Source organism: Drosophila eugracilis, unplaced genomic scaffold, assembly GCF_018153835.1.
Source record: "Drosophila eugracilis isolate 14026-0451.02 unplaced genomic scaffold, ASM1815383v1 contig_367, whole genome shotgun sequence".
Lineage (NCBI taxonomy): Eukaryota > Metazoa > Arthropoda > Insecta > Diptera > Drosophilidae > Drosophila > Drosophila eugracilis.
Genome location: NW_024573224.1, coordinates 2,317,896 through 2,337,076, shown reverse-complemented (window position 1 = coordinate 2,337,076; position 19,181 = coordinate 2,317,896). Strand labels below are relative to the sequence as shown.

The 19,181-nt window shown below is 37.1% G+C and overlaps 1 protein-coding gene and 1 pseudogene across 1 annotated transcript; one reads left to right on the top strand and one right to left on the bottom strand.

Annotated features, from left to right (window-relative positions):
• Positions 1 to 26: 26 nt before the first annotated feature.
• On the top strand, positions 27 to 2,856 carry LOC108116329 (dihydrolipoyllysine-residue succinyltransferase component of 2-oxoglutarate dehydrogenase complex, mitochondrial). The gene is made up of 7 exons (XM_017228140.2): positions 27 to 259; positions 532 to 635; positions 690 to 791; positions 858 to 1,409; positions 1,738 to 1,882; positions 2,084 to 2,389; positions 2,458 to 2,856. Exons 1-7 carry the CDS (start codon positions 185 to 187, stop codon positions 2,590 to 2,592), a joined length of 1,419 nt encoding a protein of 472 aa, XP_017083629.2. The 5' UTR covers positions 27 to 184; the 3' UTR covers positions 2,593 to 2,856.
• Positions 2,857 to 9,249: 6,393 nt separating this feature from the next.
• Positions 9,250 to 14,064, bottom strand: LOC121530173 (annotated as a pseudogene).
• Between the last annotated feature and the right edge of the window lie 5,117 nt (positions 14,065 to 19,181).

Genomic DNA, 19,181 nt, shown 5'->3' with positions numbered 1-19,181 from the left:
GTGACGCTTTCGCCATTTCTGTCATGACATAAGAAATTGGTATTTTTAAAAGGGAAAGGGGCGGACTGCAGAAATCGACGTTGCTTTGCCTTGGCCGCTAACTCTGTTTTAAATTCGTGTATTTTCAAACAAATTTAGAGTTTTTGAGCCTCCGAACCGAAATTCGCGCAACAGAGTCGGTGCAATGACGGGAATAATTTCGATCGTAACGAGGCGGGTGCCTCAAACTTTAGGAATGCGAGCCCTGCGGAGTAATGAGGTAAGATTCTGTTCTACTGATGGATTCTCAGATGAACGGGGGCCCGTCAGGTGTGCGTTATATGCTCTACCGAAATATATATCCATTTATATCTCATATTTGCTGCCCGCTTGGCACTCTGCGATTATGTAATTGTATGGGTGTGTGTGTGTATGTGCGTGTGCGGCTGAAAAATGGGAAAAACTTTTGTTTTGGAAGCCAGCTGCACGTGATCTGTCAGCAGATTTTGATTCCCGGTTGTGCAATCAGTAATTTTTGCCTCTATCCGCCAGTTGAAGCGCTGCATTCGTCAATATTCCCGGCTAGTCGTTTGTGCCGCCCAGCAGCAGCCACTGCTACGCCAAGATGCCTCGCATCGGTGCCAGGAGGCCACCAGGTAAGCTATGCACAGTCTCTTTGGCACATCTCATTCAAATTCATCTAATTCTAGGCTTCTCAGATGGCAAGGCATCCACACCACGTCGAGCATGTGGTCGGAGCAGACCGTGAATGTGCCTCCCTTTGCAGACTCTATCGCCGAGGGTGACATCAAGTAAGAGCACAAAGCTGGTTTTCAGTAACAGGTTCATCACTCATTAATGGTCAATCCCCCCAACAGATTCACTTGCAAGGTAGGTGACTCATTCGCCGCCGACGAGGCCGTCATGGAAATCGAGACCGACAAGACCACTGTTGCCGTGCCCGCTCCCTTCGCAGGCACCCTCACCGACATCCTGGTCAAGGACGGCGACACCGTCAAGCCCGGCCAGGCTCTGTTCAAGATTAAGCCCGGTGCGGCGCCTGCCAAGGCAGCTCCAGCAGCGGCAGCTGCTCCCGCTCCTGCTGCCCCTAAAGCTGCTCCAGCACCCGCTGCTGCCGCACCCAAGGCTGCTCCTGCTCCAGCTGCTCCAGCTGCTCCCGCTGCAGCCAAGCCGCCACCGCCGCCACCAAAAGCAGCGCCTCGTCCGCCGCCAGTTGCTCCTGTGGCCGCCCTTAAGCCGGCCGTTGCCCAGGTCAAGGTGCCACCTGTTGATGGATCGCGTCAGATCCTAGGAACACGGTCAGAGCAGCGCGTCAAGATGAACCGCATGCGTCTGAAGATTGCTGCCCGCTTGAAGGATGCCCAGAACACATGTGCCATGCTCACCACCTTTAACGAGATCGACATGAGGTGAGCATAGAACCATTAATCATCCTTCTCTTCTTTTAGTTTGACATTAATCCAAGGTTTTTAGATCTTTTCCAAATTATTCCTAATCATTGTTTGCGTGGTTTTCAGTCTTTTAGAGTTTTTATAATCTTTAAAGTCACCCCGCTCAGAAATAAGAAAACAGGCGGGGTCTTGTACTTATAACCTTATCAAGGCATAAAGCATTCAAAACATTGTTTTTTATTTGTTTGAGAGCATAATTGTTTAAGAAATGTTTTTAATAATATCTTACTTTTAATGAAAAATTACCTTTATACTTGGCAACTAAACCCTTTCCTTCTTATTTCAGTTACGCCATGAACTTCCGCAAGGAAAATCTGGATGCATTCGTTAAAAAATACGGCATCAAGCTAGGATTCATGTCCATCTTCTCGAAGGCCAGTGCCTATGCGCTTCAGGATCAGCCCGTGGTGAACGCTGTCATCGATGGCACGGTAAACACGCCTCCGCTCCGCCCTCTGCTTATAATTGCCTTATCGCCCGTGACGTAGCTTGATAGGCCATACTGTTTAAACTGCCCTTATCAGTCTACCATATATTTTTTTTTCATTTTTTGTTTATGCAATTTCCCGTGGCGATATGACGAATGTTTAATGTTCTGTTGCCAACCGTTCATAACTGATTTGATTTTGCAGGACATTGTTTACCGCGATTACGTGGACATCTCGGTGGCTGTGGCCACGCCCCGCGGCTTGGTGGTTCCCGTCATCCGTAACGTGGAGAGCATGAACTATGCTGACATTGAGATCGCGTTGGCCGGTCTGGCCGATAAGGCAAAGCGGGATGCCATCACCGTGGAGGACATGGATGGCGGCACTTTCACCATTAGCAACGGCGGAGTGTTTGGATCCCTGATGGGCACGCCCATCATCAATCCACCACAGAGTGCCATTCTCGGCATGCATGGCATCTTTGAGCGTCCGATCGCTGTTAAAGGAGAGGTGGGTTTTCCAGGATATCATAATCTTATCTACCTATTGTATTAATGTTAAATGTATTGCAAAACCAGGTCAAGGTTCGCCCAATGATGTACATCGCACTGACTTACGATCACCGAATCATCGATGGTCGTGAGGCAGTACTGTTCCTGCGAAAAATCAAGGCAGCTGTGGAGAATCCAACGATTATTGTGGCCGGCTTGTAGAGTGAATTGTGTTTAATTGCGTCCACGGCCTTCATTTGATATTAGCCTCTTAAACATGAAACTAATCTTTGGTTATTTATTATTTTATTTCGCGATAGAAAAACAACAGAAAATCGAACTTTTTTCGAACCATCAGTAGTAGTCAAAATAAAGCAAACGTGGAACTTTTCTTAAATATCAACTGTGCACTGAATGTTATTGTTAACCTAAGACGCTGCAATATAAAGTCGTAATAAAGCGATGACGAATATTGACCAACCTCAATGCATGCTACTCTTCACTGTCAATGAAACAACTTGTGTTTTTCTATTAACGAATATTATTTAAAATACTCTTTAAGGGAAATAAAATGGCTGATGGCCATTGAATGAGTCGGTTATCTTATCTTTAACAATTTGAATATCTTAATTTCAACTGTAAACAGTCTTATCATTTACTCTGCCATGTGAGGTTGGCACTTGAATGAATTTACAGTAGAGTGCGGTTATCGAAGGCGAATATATCTTATGCAAACTTGTGAAAGTTTTCGCAATAGCAATGTTTATATGATGTGACTCATAGTGCTGGGATTATCATATGAAACCGAAAAATGTCGACTTTTGTTTTTTTGGCTCTTTTTTTGTCTTCTGAGAGAAAGTATACCAAAAAGTATTTGCATCACGTACAAGTTTTCCTTTAGATTAAAAAACTTTAAGGTTAAGATAACTAAAATAAAACAGATTATTATACATATGAGGTATTTTTGGCATTCCGTATTGATTTTTTCGTAACGATCTCCAACAATTGAATCTCATTTCTACTGATTTCAGATGTTGTCAAGTTTAAGTATATATTTTACAAGGATGTGAGCCAATTTGTGCAGATCTTCGAAGTTAAGTGATTATCTTAAATTCCAGTTGTACTGTTAAACGTTTTGGAAATTATTAATATATGTTATTCTTAAATAATTTAGCAATTCGTATATTTTCTTACCGTTTCAAGTTGCTTTGGGAAATTTTTTTAATTTAGTTTGGACATAGATGATGATATTCCACACTTTCTCTCTTTTCTTAAAATAACCGATTACCATAATGTAGTTAAAATTAAATAAAACTCAGTTTGATTGTTTTGTTATTAGAGCAAATTGGCTTGTACAATTTTATTGATTTTTGTTTGATAATAGTAATGTCACTATTTCTAATGTTTACAATAATTATGTGTTTTCGAGGTTGTGCGGTTGATTTACAAATTTAAAATATATATGTTCGTACAAAGGATTAAATGTGATTTTGAGTCGGTTTAAGCTGAATGATATTTTTGTTTACATGAATTTCGTTTTTTAACCTAATTATTGAAAATGAATTATTTTCATCATTATTTAGATCTATCAAAGATTGATTAACACAGTTTTGATTTAGTTTTTTTTTCTTGAAGGATTTTTGTTCTTCTGATGTTTTTTTTTAATTTTTGTTTATCACATTTGTCGAAAAATAATAAGTTTTGAATGTGGCGACGATAATGATAGTAGGGAGAATATCGAAATAAGATATATAAAAATATACTTGTGTGTGTGTTTTGTATGTGTGTTGAATGTATATATAAAATCACATAAAAAATGCGGCAATCGTTTCGTCTAAAACGTTTCGCAATTCGATTGCGAAATTTCGAATAATTGCAATTTTAGGCAAAAGGATTGGCATTATCTACATTAGTTTTCGTTTTTCTTTTGCTTTTTTGTGCGTCTTTTGTGCAATTTTTCACGTTTTTCTCGTATAATTTTAGCTTAACTAAGGGGATACAGAGTGTAGTTACGTGGTACAATTCTTCGCGCTTAATCGTAGTTCCTGATCATCGTGTGTTATTTTTCTTTTTTTTTTTGGGTCTAAAGAGGCCTAAGGGGAAGCTAACGTTTTGTCATTCATTTTGTATTTTTTTTTATCTACCCGATGGGGAATTTCCATTGTCTAGAGGGGAGGAGAGTGGTTCTAGGGCGGGGTCAGTCGGCACTGCACTTGGCTAAGTGCAACGCTCTTAAGTCTAAGCAATTACACTAGGTATCCCCAACCTTGTGTCCGAAATGTTCTTTTTCTATTCACGTTTTTTTTTTTTCCTTTTTCTTCCTGTTCTGGCTATAGAATATATATGTATATATATACTCTGCCTCCTTTCAATTGGCTTGTCTGTCTCTCTCTATCTATCTCTATCTGTCTGTTTCTTTGCGTAGATCTTGGTCGGAAAGGATATGCTTTTTCTCTAATTTAGTCTCATTTTTGAATGTCTTTCAATAGAACTATTGTACAAGATTCCATTTGCTACTCTTCGTGGGTGCTTCTCGCGTTTGTCTCAATGATTTTGCAAATTTCCAAATTGCCCGAAACTTTCTAGATACTTTTCTTAGTTTTTTTTTTATATTATTAATTTCATTTTTTTTTCTTTCTGCTAGCCAAAGGTGGAAGATGCTGCTCTCTGATAGTGATGGGGCTGTGTGTTGTAAATAAAATTCATAACTAAATTTCTGGGCCGGATTTTGTGGGGGTGGAGGTGTTCTCGAGCTTTGCTAACTGCTTCTTCGTTGTGAATTTTTGGTTGCTTGAATTTGGGCTTTTTTTGGGCTTCGGCTTGGGTGTTTTAACAGTTTTTGCTAGTACAAGTCGGAAATGTGTAATTTCATAAGACGGTTTTTGCATTTTCTTGTTTGCCAAGTCACTGGGTGGTGTGTGTCGTCATAGTCATCGTGGCATAGTCGGCTGCCACTTGGCTGGGCAACTTTCGCCATGAATTTATAAATCAAAATGTTCTACTGCTGCTGTCTAGTGGCCATTGACTGGGAGGATGCTACTGGATATGGAGAATGGGTGACTCTTTTGGATTGGGTGTCTCTTCTTGGCAGAGTGTCTGTGCAGTTTATGCCTCATGCCAGCCATATTTTATTTATTGATGGCAATTATGCCTCGACCTCGGCTATTGCCAGTAGTTTATATAAATTTGGAGTTTTGTTTGATGTGCTTTCAGCTACATGATGCTGGATGGAATGATGGTGATGATGGTTCGAACTTTTGCCAAAGAAACCAAGTCTGACCACAATTTCAATGGGAGTCTGGGAGTTTGGGAGTCTGGAGCTGGGTTTTGATTTGAAGTTGAAGTTTTGCAACTGTGCTTGTGACACTCGTCTCGAATATTACTTAAAGTTGCGGTTCTGCTGGCGCTGCGATTGTCGCTGCTGCTGCTGCTTTCATTTTGTTTGAGATTTTGATTTTGATTATAATTTTGATTTCGAATTGGATTTGGGTTAAGTTTGTAGTTTATGTATGTTTCATCGGAATATCGGATTTTTTCTGCGGCGGCCTTCGGGCGAAAGTAATGGGCTTGATGGGCCTCTCTTGGGGCGGATCAAAGTGGTCATCGTTGAATCTTTTGAAGATGGATGTTGCCTGGTATAATGATTTTGCCGGCTCAACTGATTTTGGTTTCTGGTTTTTTCAACCCCCTTCTATGCGAAAAGGTTTTCTTTTGAAATTGCGTGCCTTTGTTTTTTTGGTGTTTCGGTTTTCTGCTTCTGTTTCAGTTTTTAGTTTTCAGTTTTCAGCTTTCAGTTTTTGTTCTTGTGGATTTTGAATTTTGCATTAGAGCTGGAAATTGTTTTGTTTCGTTGTGATTTATCTGCCGTTTGCCGCTTGCCTCGCTCTTTTGGCCGCCATTTGTAAGATTTTGGCCAGAAAGTTGCCAGGAGTTTCCCTAACCATGTTCCTGTTCCTGTCGCGTCTTCTTCGCCAGCTCCAGCTCGGAATTTTTGGTGCTTTGGTGGGTTTTTGCTCCTGACATTTGTCGCATTAAAACTTCCGCAATTTCTTGTAATTTATAATACTGCCTTTTTGAAATTTAGCTGGTTTTCTTTTTTTCTTTTACTCTCTCTCATTTTTGAATTTTTGGCTTTGTTTTGTTTTCTGAATTTAATGACTGGGCTGCGTATACTTAATCATCTTAATGTGGTAATAATTATGCACCGAAGGTTCCTTGAATGTTGCGACTTCTGAACAGGATTTGTTTGCTTTTCGACTTATTAATTTTGGCAAGGTCTTGATTGGATTTTGGAATTTCGGATTTTTCTTATTGTCATTTGAAATACTTCTAAAAATTTTTCTACATTTTCCTGGTTTTGTTTGCTTTTGGATTTTGTTTATAGTTTTGTTTACCTGATCTGTTAAAATGTTTTGGATTAAATTTTAGATTGAATTTGGAATTTTGTGGCCGGTTAGTGGTTGAATTTTGCTTGTAATTTTGGTTTCAGTTTTCAATTTTGATGATTGCCAGAGGAGCCGAAAGATGAAATTTGATTTTTGGATTTGGTTTGGCTGGTTCTAAAATAAAATAATTTAGATATGTAAATATTATTTTTGATATTAAGGACAGAGACCGTTTTTGTGGAATAAAAATGTAAATAATAATTTTCAGTTTTCTACATTTGGAAATGATATCTTATTGTCGCTTTTTGGTTATGTTTTTTAATGAATATTTTTGAATTTGTTTAATAAATATAAAGGCATGTCAATTTCTTTTGAGATCGGTGAATTTCGGTAAACCAGACTTTTATATAAAGTGATTAGAAGTTGAATGATAACTAATATCTATTAAAGAGAAATTTTTAAATTGGTCGCACATTTTTCAAATTCTATGAATTTAGTTAAATAGTTTTAAAGGTTGAACCAAATTTTATAAAACTATGAATTAGTTAAAATTTAATTTGAAATTCTTAAAGTTTTAAATGTGAATGTTTCGTGTTACGGATTTTATTTCTTAAATATGGTTGTTTATAGTAGTAAAACAAATTTATTGTTTCTAAAATCTTTTTCGATTGAAATTATCTTGAATATTTTTGGTTTGGTTCAGAAAGGGGTTTTATTTTAAATTGTGATTATAAAAGGTCTTTGATTTTGTATTGCTTTTTGATTAATAATTTAAAGGATAATTTGTTTTGAAAATATCAGTCTTAAAATTGAATTTGATAAAGCTGTTTCTAAAAGTTTATTTAATATTGAGAAAGTAACAGAAATGCTTTTAAATGGATTTTTCTTGTATTTTCTTAAATGGAATAATAATAATAATTTTTAATGTTGTCTGATAAAAGGTTTTTAAAACTTTTTTCCAGGACTAGTTTTCTTGATTTTGAAGTAAATTTTTTATTGCAATTTGGTTTTCTTTAGTTTGATATTTTTGAGATTTTGTAATTAAAAGTTTTAAAAGTTTGAGAATATATAAGAACAATAATTTTAGCTTGAATAAATTTAAATAGTTTTTTTTTTAATTTTAGTTAATGAAAATAATTTTCTTCTCTGAAAAAAGATTTTTTGATTTGATTTGGATTTCTTGCGAATTTTGTATTATCAAAAGTTCGTTTTTGTTGTTTTTTGTTCGTAATCTTAAATTTTAGTTTCAAATTTGTGAAATGTTTTTGATATTTACTAGTTTTGTTTCGTGAATTTTTTACTTTGGAAATTTTGTTAAATGGAAAACGGAATTTGAATATACAAATCAATATTAAAAAGGAATTTTTTAAAATTTGTTTAAAACATTTTTTTTTAATATACAGTCTATTTAATGGCAGTGATTTGCTTGTTTGTATGATCTGTATTTGTTGAACTCGTTAAATGTTGTGACTATCTTTTAGTAAATGTTATTATGAGAAATATGTTTTGCCAGGTTGTTTAAATCTGAACAAATTTGGATAAAATTTCTGTGAGTTTTTTAAATGCTAATTGAGAATTTGATTTAAGATTTTGTTTTATTATTAGAATTTTTAATTTTAATTGATATATATTTTTTATTGGATTGGGAGCGTTTAAGTTATTAATTTATAATTTTGGTTTTAATTTTTAGGAATATGTTTAGATATTTGAATTTTGATTAGATTTTGATTGGCTGATTTTCGTAATAATTTAGATGTTTTTGAAGCAAATTTAATTTTTTTGTGGTGATTAGATTTTATTGTTAACATGTTTTTTGGCTGATTTTGGTAATAATTTGGATGCAATTTTTTTTTTTTGGAAGCAATTTTAATTTTATTTGTGGTTGTTATATTTTTTTAAAATTTTTTGTGCGATTTTAAATTTGAGTTTGCGAGTTTTTGTTGATAGATAATTTTTTGTTTGGGTTTGAATTTCTATAATTTTGTTTTTGTGCTGATTTAAAATTTGTAATTTTCATTTTTGGTTATTGAATTTTGTTTAATTTCTTTTTAATTTTGGTTTTCAGAACAGATATTTACAATGGCTACTTTAAATTGTGCGTTAATTTAGTTTCCTGATTATGAATTTTTGCATTGATATTTAAGATTGTGATTTTGGATGTAGTGATAATAACTTTTCTTCATTTTGACTATTAAAATATTTTCTAATTTGGAATTTTAGTACCTTTATAAATTTAGATTTTAAATATTATCTTTTTGGTTTACTGATACTGTTTTAATTTTTTTTTGTTTACTGATTACTGATTTTGAATTTTATGGAAGTTTGAAAGGTTGAACCAAATTTTTTAAAACTGTGAATTAGTAAAAATTTAATTTTTTTACTGATTACTGATTTTGAATTTTATGGAAGTTTTTTTTTTCGAAGTGAATTAAATTTTTCTCTATAACTTTTGAATTTGAATTGCTTTTTGATTTTAATTTTGATTTTAGCTTGAAAATTTATTTCAAATATTTTGAATTTTGTAGATCTTTTTATACTTTTACTTGACTTTTTAATATGACAAATATTAGGTGTGTATTTTTCATGATTTTAATTTTGATTTACTTTTTTTGTTTATTATTTTGAATTTCGAGGGTGTTTTTGTTTAATTTTATTTGATTTGATATTTAATTTGGATGGAAAAAGTCCTGATTATATTTTTGATATTCCTGACCTGTTTATGAACGCATTTTTGTAAGAATTCTGATGGGATTTTGAATAGAATTGTTCAGTTACCTTTAATTGTTGTGATTTCGCTGTCTAAATTGAATTTAAATTGGTTAAAAAAGTTAAAAATCTAAATAAAGTAGAGGTTTTTAAATGTTAATGTTTTGCCTTGATTTTCAGTACTGAAATAAACTAAAATTTAAAGTTCAAAGTGACCTAATTTCAATGTTTCCTCTGTAAAGTCTGTATTTGTAATCGTTCTCGTTTAAATTTGGTTCTGAGTCAATGGCCAGCAGACATTTTTGTGTCCTTAAGGGTTGAGGGTGGTATTGATGACTTTCTGAGGTTTTTGTACTATTTTGTTTTGCTGTACAAATTTCTAAGAACATTTCGTGCGCATTAAATATTTCTTTGAAATTTTCAAAAACTTGTGATTAAAAATTGTCGCAACGCCTTTGCTTTCCTTTATGAAAATGTCAACGAAATATTGAAAGCGCTGAGAAATGTTTGAGTTTTTGTTTTCCTATCTTGAGTTTTGGTGTGGCTATATAATTTATATTTAACCTATAACTCGATATTGATTGTGTTTTCTTTTTCTATCGAACTTTTGGGGTCAGGCTATTTTTCTTTTCTTCTTGGGAATCGTAGAAGCAGCTTCCTTTGCAGCCATTTTCTTGCCAAAGGGGTGTGAGTGTGTTTGGGTGAGTGTGAGTGTGTATTTGTTGGTGAGCATACCCCTGCGCGTATGTGTGTAATACCTAAACTGTGTGTGTGTGTGTGTTGTGTGTGTGAGTATGGCTGGGTGGTTGATTTGTGCCTAAAGCTCTGGGCCATGCGAAACGGTCTTTTGGCATTTGCTTGGTTTTTAGCATTAATATTGTGGTTAAACTAAAGATTCTTAAGGGCGAAACGTGATTTTGGAATTTCGATTATTTCGATTTGCGTTTTGGGACACAAAATGATAAACTATTGCATTGAGTGTGTGGATTTTTGGCGGGGCAGGGGCGAACTCTTTGATTGAATAAGAAATAAATATTTTTTATAGATATATCATGGATATACTTGATTTGCCTTCTGGAAATGAAGCCTTCTGCGATGCCGTAGAAGAAGAGTTCGTTTTTGAATTTTTAAGTTGTATCGGTGGGATTTTGATAATTTTGCTTCTGGGCTGCTATAGAGAATGGATGGAGGCTCACCTTTGGCTCGTTTTTTGATTGTTTTTGAATTTGGTTATTTTTAGATTTCTTACTTTTTTAGAATTTCACTTAAGTAAGGTTTCGAGAGGGGTTTTTCAAATCTGTTTTTGAAATTAGTTTCTAAACAGTAATCAAAACATACTTGCGAAATTTGGAGAGCAAAAGGTGGGTACTCTCTCGCTCTCTCTCTGCTGCTGCTGCTGCTTCGGCTCTCTCTCTCTCTGTGTTTCTCTCTCGGATTGTGTGATTGTGTGCGAATTCGCCGTAGAATGTGGGCTGTATGTGTGTGTGCTTCCTGTCGAGGGGTGGCTTTGCTGCTTGGGGTAAATCACTGCCCCTGCTTAGATATTCAGCAGAGTATCTACGGCGGGGCAGCTTTCTCCTTTATTTTTTGTTGTTTTTGCTTATCTTGGTTATCTGCTGCTTCTGCCGAAGTCGGCGTCGCTGCTCCCTTTCGTCCTTCTGCTCTTTTCGCCGTCAAATGCTCGATCCTCGTCGAGTTCATCATCATCAGCTTTTCTGGCTTGAGCCCCAGCAAAAATATTGTTGGATTTTGTTACTAAGCCTGGACTTGAATTTTGGTTTCCTTCCTTGCAGTTTCTGTCGGATTTCTGTGTGATTTGCTGGTCTGATTTTTTGCTTGGGGCACAGGACTTTTCGGTGGGCGGCGGCTGGGCGAGACAGTTGCTCAAGACACTGGCAGTTTGGCTGTTTTTGAATTTTATATCGATTTTGGTAGCAGTTTGGATTTTGAATTTCGTTCTTGGCGAGATTGTCATTGCAGTAGAGAATTATGAGCAGTAAACACTTAAGAATTTTGTTGAGTTTCATAACAATTTCGTTGATGGGGATGTGAGTTTGATCCGGATGCAAGATGCGTGGTTACTGCTCGATCCATAATAGATTTCCTTTCTTCAGCTTCTTGGGGTTCCTTTGAAACGAAATATTTAAGTTAAAGTATTAAATGTTTTAAGGATAAATGGAAGATTTAGGGAGAAGCTTTTAAAAATTGAAATCCATATTTACCTGTAAGATATAAAAACGATATTATTATCTCTCTTTACTAAAGATTTTTCATCTCGTCCTGTTTGGCCAGATGTATTGAAAACTTTCCAATTGGTTCCAGGTTTTCTACGATTTAGTTTGTCTTTCAGCTTTCCTTGATTTTGATTGTTATTTTTTGAATTTGGTTTACGTTTTTAAGTTTTATAACTATTTTAAGATTTGTGTCGTGTTGGTTTTTTAGAAATATTTTAATTGGTTATTTCGCTGATTTAGTTTCAGAACGGATTTTGGATTTAGGTTGTTTAACTTTTGCTTAATTTTAGTCTTATGGTTTGTTGTGTTGTGTTTTAGTTTTTTTTTTGTTATACTTTAACCATTTCACGAAAATGTGTGCAAAAAATGAATTTCACATTAACTATTTTCGCAAATTGTTCGTTTGGAGTTTGGTACTTGGGTTTTATACAAATTAATCTGACATTCGGCGGTTGAATTTTTGCAACTTTTCGACTGAATTTTGTTGGGCTTGCTGCGGTGGATTTAGTTGATTTTTTTTTTTTGGTTTTTTTGTCGGTTGATGTGGAGATGCTGCAAGAGCCTCCTTAGCGCCGCCTGGTCATGGCGCTCCGAGGAGTCCTCGATCCTGGTGCTTCTGTTGCTCCTGTGCGGCTCCTGCTGCTGCTGCTACTGCTGCTGCTGTTGATCCTCAGCGTTTGAAGATTGAAATGAAACTGATTGATTCTGCGCAGCAGCCTCAGTTTATATACCCATGAGATCGGTAGAAGCGACGCCAAGCGAACCGATCGCAATCAGGATGCTAGAGCTTTGTCCATTGTCTGCCTGGATGTGGACAAAGGACGCCGTTGGCAACAAAGAAAACCCGTTGGGCAAGTTTATTATAGAAAAAGCAAGGCTCAAAAGATCGGAAAAACGCTCGCGTTTCCCTTTGGTGGTGGGTCGGTCTGGGATCGCGGGGTGGTGGCTATAGGTATAGGGATAGCTACATGGATAGGTAGCAGAATCTCTATAGATCGCAGCATCAGTTGTGCACACCTGGCGGTCGAAAAAAGCTACAGCAGCCTCCTGGACCAAACTGGTTTCCATGGTCCGAGGGTTTCTTTTTCCAGCTACATCCTCGCGTATCCTTGACCATTTGAACTGCAATTGTCTGGTCCTGATGATGGGAAAAATTCCTCATTTGAACTTGTTTTATTCACAATCAGTTTTTCGCTTTGCATTGGAAATGGAAACAAGTTTCTTGAGCCAACGAAATTTGTCAGCTCGAAATTTATGGCCCCTGCACAGGTCGATAGCGGTTTTTAGTAAAAGGCTCTTCTAACCCAGATTCCCCATGTAATCCATTTGAGTGAGCCTTGGGCCAAGTCCCCCTCAAATCCATCCCGTAATCTATCACCCACATCAGTCGCAGCTTTCCGCTTGTGGGTCAACCTTTTTCTTGGTCTCCAAAACGGCGCCGAGTCCTTGCTCCTTTTCGTCCGTTATTTTTTTTGTATTCGCATCTTTGCTAGTTTCATTTTGGATTCCATCTTTCGGGCATAGCAACAAGTTAAGGGTTGCGCCGATTCTTTTTTTTTCAGATTTTCCGTTTCCCCGAATCCCAGAGCCGAGCACTTTTATTATTTAAATTGCTGTTAACCCTTGTTTGGCCTGGGTTGGTCCCGGTCATTGGGTTAGAGGTGGGGTCAGGACATCCATGCATACCGCTGAGTGTGAGAGAGCATTCCGAAATGGGACATTAGACTGGTCTATTGTGAATGAGCCGTTTGGCTGGCGTTAATGATACGCCCTGTGGGCAAATTGAATTCCGGAAATACTGTCCAACTTCCTTTACATAAATCATGTTTTCCTGAGAAGGAAAATGGTAAAAAAGTATTTATTTTAGTAAATTAATTTGTATATTTAATAATATGGGTAAACGTATATTTCGATCTCGATAATAATAGTTAGGGACGTTCGGATAAGGGCGCTTAGTTTCGACGGCAGTGTAAGAGCGAGCGCTGCAGGCGCTTCACTCCCGCTCTCGGTGCTCTCCGCTCCCGGCGAAACCCACCACTCCGCGGTCCAGTTTGGGCCTCTTTAGTTTTAACTTAGTTTAACTTAATCTAAAATCTGAAGTGAGCCAATAAAGTGCCATCCCATCGTGAAGTCGATCTCGCCGCTTTCTTCTTTTTTGGACTTGTGGGAATTTCCAGCTGCAACCACCCCCATCCAACTTCTACGGCCGACATCCGCCACGATAGCCGGGCTTATTTTTTTGGACAACTCCGCCCACTCCATTTCATGGTCCTTCGTCGCCTGCGATCTATCCTGATCAGCGCCCCCCTTTGCGGATTTTTCCAAGATAAGTACGACTATTTTCCAAACCTTTCGTCCGTGGTCGCCATATTCCTTTTCCAAGGCGTTATTTCCATCCGAGTCCAAATTCCAGTGAAAAAGTGAAAGTGATATATAGATGCCTATATACAAGAATATAGGTATAAAAAACATACGCCTAGCCGCAGTGAATTTTTTTTCGATTTTAAAGTGCAAAGTGCTTTGCCAATATTGGCCCTCTACATAGTTTTTTCACTGTGATCCGCTAGTTTCCAAGCGTACATTTTAATAACTAATCAGTTGATGATTAGAATTTATTTTTTTAACATTAAACTTATTCCTTTGATGTGTTTGTTTTTGTCAAGAAATCTGGAAATAAGACATCTCTAGAAATATTAAAAATGTTCAACTTAAGAAATGAAAAGCAATTAAATATATTTTCTTACAATTTCCTTATCGAAAATTTTCCCTTTGAAAGCCACAAAGACTTTAAAGCATACATTTTCTTGCCCAAAACTTGGTGGTACAGTTGTGTACAAAATGCCAAAAACTTTAGATGGAGGCTGCCGTTAGGCTCGGGTCCTTTTGGCAACCTAAAATGTCGGAAAAGGGGAGGCTTGGACGTAAAGAAAATTTACATATTTCTGTTAATTTTGCATTGAAGTTGGGTTCATAACGAAGAGGAAACACTTGAAATTTGCATACATTTTCCTCGCTCATACAAACACTAACAAAAAACTCACACACAGACACACATGTACACGTACACGTACACCCATACATCGACGAGTGGACTTCTATATATGCAAATTTGTGTGTTGTAAAGTTTTCATATAAAATACAAGTAAAAACCGAAAGAGAGAAAATGGATTTGGGGATGCGGCCAAGGATGGGCCAAGGGCCTGTTAAGGACAAACGGGCACAAGAAGGACAACAACACAATCGCACACACACACACACACATACAGAGAGGGCCTACACAAAGGAGGCCCTTGCCAAGAAGGATTGTGCGTGCCAGTTTATCCTGTGAAAGTGTCCTGACCGTGTGTATCCAGGCCGAGTGTCTGAGTGCTTGAAAAGTCAGCAAAAGATACACACAAACACATACAGATCTGGGGAAAAATAAATTCAACAAAAGGCTTTTCCAGAGAAAATGCTGGCCTTTAAGAAGAAGGGGGTTTCGAAAATGGGGGCGAGTCGAGTCGGCTGGCATTGTTTGGATCAAAAAGGCGCCTAAAAATACTCCCACAAGTTCCTATCTCTGGCCAGCTACGACGACCCTCAATTTTGGTTGGCCAACAAAATTTTTTTTTTGTTATGTGTTCATCCTTATCCTTTTCCATGTTGCTGGTCCGCCTACCGCCCACATTTATGTTACCATAATTTGACTTCAAGAAAAAAATCGAGAATGAAGCAAGTTAAACTGCGGACAAGGAAAGATGGGATACTCTTTTTGGTAAAAGAAGGAGTCGGATTGGGAAGGAGTTGAGTTGGGTAGAGGACTACTGATGTTAAATTATGAAAAATTAAAAAATTAAAAATGAAAATGATGTACGTAACGAAATATATTTTAGCATTAGAGGAAACATTATTGTATTTATTCAATTCCTGCCAGGGAACCTGCCTGAGAACCTTAAACGTCTGTATTTTTATAGAAATCTTGTTAGTTTTACAACGATAATAAACTTTTTTAAACTTAATCCATCTGATTTTTGCTTTGAGTAATATTTTACTGAATTTTTTCTGCTCATTCACTTTATTCTGATTCTAATTACCATTTCGAATAACATAAAATATACCATAAAAGTCTTGAAACTTCTAAAATAGGTAAATGTGAATATAATATAGAAAACCTCTAACAGAATTTTGTAAACTATATCTTATAGATACAGCAAATACCTATTAAAATACATAGAATAACGTTGATCGTTGTAGTATATTCTATGAGAAGGGTATGAGAACAAGGACACTCATTAAACCCACACATACAGGACACCCGAGCTGGAAGCAGGGAGCCAACACTTGCTAACCGAATTTCCGGCTGTAGTTTTTCGGCCATGATGGGTTCATTTTTCAGCACCCACACACGCACACCCACACACACACACACATGGCAGGGACATGTGAGGCAACCACTTATGAAGCGAAAGTTGGCATGCGCACATACACATGCATAGACTCTTAAGGGGGGCCATTTATGTGGGTGTGTGCGTGTGGCGTTCTTTTGCGGATTTTGCAGTCAACTTGAAAGCCAACAGGCAAAACTATATGGCTAATGTGTCCATGTGAGTGCGAGGGTGTGCATAATGTGTGATTGTGTGGAAATTTTTGGGCAGTTTCATTTCGTTCATATTTATTAGTTGGCCCAGACACACTCACACACACACACAGCCACAAGGAGACAGGGAAAGAGATAGATATAGAGGAAGAGAGAGTCATCAAAACAGGACAACAAGAAACGGAAACATTTTTTTACTTTGTATTTCGCATTTTGTATTCACCCTCATCAGTGCAAGTTTAAATGATGTTGCCTGTTCTAAGGGAACTATCTCCCAATAACTGTACAGATAAAGAAAATACTGAATTGGTGGAAGATTTATTAAGGAATTTATTACCAAATTACTTTAAAGTTGATTGTTTATAATGAGAAACTAAATTCCTAATTGAAATGGTCGATTTATCTGAGAGGAAACACACTTTTCTTAGCTGCAAATATTTATAAATCTTAAACATTAATGATGTTAATCAATATTGTAAAGTAACAAAAGATTTTGGTATTATTATATTATATTATATTATTTATTACTAAATCGTGATAAGTTAAGTGTTACGTTTTCGTATTTATACTCAGAAACACACAAAAGTTTCTACAATTTAAACGCTTTTCTCTCAGTGCTTGTGAGTGAGACCCATTTCCATCCACAGATACACAAATACTTGGCCATGCTTGGGCCTCAAGGATATTTCCATCCCCCCCTTAATAGTTGGTGTTAGTGCAAGAAAATTGAGGGAGCAAGGCTTGGGCTACAGTAGCCGGGAATGGGTTAAGCCAGAGCTTCTTCTAGCCCATTTCCTGGACAGCCAACAGCAGTTTTGGATCTCAACTATAACTACTGGGCTTCTGGTTTGCTGTCCCCAGCAAATGTAATCAATTTTTATGCCATTATTGATGCTTCGCAAGGCAATTTCATTTGGTGAAAGAGGGCCGAGGAGTTGGTCAGTTTCTATTTACGCCTGAAAATTGATGTGCAAATTAATTGGGAGTTTTTGGCTGATTTACCATGGTGAAGGAAATGGCTTCCGGTTGTGTCTGGCCATGGAGATCGAGTCAGGATTTAAATGGAGGCGTGCCTGGATTGTGGTTGGGTGTTCTGGATCCTATCGTTGGAAGGGAAGAACTTAAAACTAAGTTTAAGCATGAAAATCTGTAAGGAAAGTAGGTTTAAAGTTCTATATAATTTTCAAAATATGAAATCCTAAGAAATAAAAATAAGGAAATATGAAAAAGTTTTAGGATTGGTTAATATCCTTATCTTTGGTTTGCTTTTCCCTTAAAATTCATCCTTCTCACTTGGTTTCTATTTGTACCTTGCGTATGTCTGTGTTCGTGTCCTTTCTCGTCCTCTGGCCAAGCTAAATGTAGAATGTGTTTGTATGGCTGCCACATTTGGCATTAAACATGTGTGTTACCCATTTTTGTATTTTTATCATTAACGATTTTGTATGCCAAAGAAGAATCCTTTTGTTTCCACTTGAACCCTTCAGATATGTGTCTCTGCTTCTGCTTCTGCTTTCTGTTTTCTGTTACTGTATCTGTATCTGTGGGTCCTGCGAGAGTCCCTTGGCAAGTGTATGTGTGTTTTTTTTTCTGGCGAGTGTGTGTCCGTGTGTGACACATTTGTTTCCTTTTATAATTATGTCAGCTGCAAGTATTCCTCCTACAAAAGAGTTTATCAGCGCCATAAAGACACAAGTGCCTAATGGCTCTGTCCCCTCTCGCCGCTGTGAGTGGGGTTTGTGTTTTGCTTCGAGAGCTGAATTTTGCCCTTTTCATCTAATAAAAATATTAATGAAGGAAGGGAAGGATGTGGAAAAGACTTATAAGCTTTAAAAGGAGGTTTGTGAAGACTTTTTCTTTAAAATATTTGAGTAAAAAGTTAAGCAATATAGCTATATATATATAGTTGTTATACTAGTTTCTTTGATATGAAAGTAAGTCATTTTTAACATAACATAACATTTCACTAATAAATTGAAGAGTTTTTAATAAACTTAAATTATATGAAACCTATTGGGGGTTTGAGGTTTGGGGACTTGGGAAGGCATATTTCCCTGCCAAGTTAATTTTCTCTTTGAAGTTCTCTTTTGGATAATTGATTTAATTATTTTCTTGATTGTAGTCCTCTACTGCTCCATATTCCTAATGAATCTTTTAATACGCGCCATAAAAAGTCCGTTATTTTGCCGCCATCTGCAACAATCAACGCATACACACAGTGGAACGAGTATATTAAGGATTCACAGTATTTTCTTATCAGAGGCCTTAATCCCTGCGGGCCTGACATATACACACAAACACACTGACACAACACACACATTCATACTCGCATAAGGATGAATTCCATTAGCATAAAAATGTCATAAATAAGAAGCACGCTTACTCGGTCCGTACTTAAGTTACGGGTTTTTGGGCATTCTCCTCCTACAGAACCGGGGGTTGTTCTCAATTCTCAAATTGCCAAATTCAAAATGGCGCCGCTTTCTTATTAGAATCGAGAAGGGGCGTTGGATTCTGATAGAGCAGCATCTTCTTTGCATTTCGGGGGTGAGTTTTTGCAAAAGGACGATATCCTAAAACCAGTTCTTCACAACCTCATCCCTCGGCCATGCCACGCCTTTTCTTGTGTTCATTTTTAATGGGTATATTGGTGTATGAGTGTGTGTGTGTGGCTGACTGTACCCGTCATTGTTGCTGTTGTTGGCCAAACGTTTCGGAGGCCGCCCAAGATGACGTGCTCTAATTGATGTCGCCACGAAGGGTACAGCAAGCATTTGGCATCCAGGCATTTGAATATTGATTTTTCACCCACCCACCCATTTTCGGGGCCGTGAGGCGGCTGTTCATTAATTAAGCTGACTTTGACGAGGGGAAAGTTTTCCGGACAAGGCTAGAGAGGAGAGCCTGTTG

What these genes read in the sequence shown, in the direction of transcription:
- LOC108116329 (XM_017228140.2), top strand. Translation starts at nt 185, where the DNA reads ATGACGGGAATAATTTCGATCGTAACGAGGCGGGTGCCTCAAACTTTA. An exon ending in CGGTGCCAGGAGGCCACCAG is followed by an intron (nt 636 to 689) that starts GTAAGCTATGCA and finishes ATCTAATTCTAG; the next exon opens with GCTTCTCAGATGGCAAGGCA. An exon ending in TTTAACGAGATCGACATGAG is followed by an intron (nt 1,410 to 1,737) that starts GTGAGCATAGAA and finishes TTCTTATTTCAG; the next exon opens with TTACGCCATGAACTTCCGCA.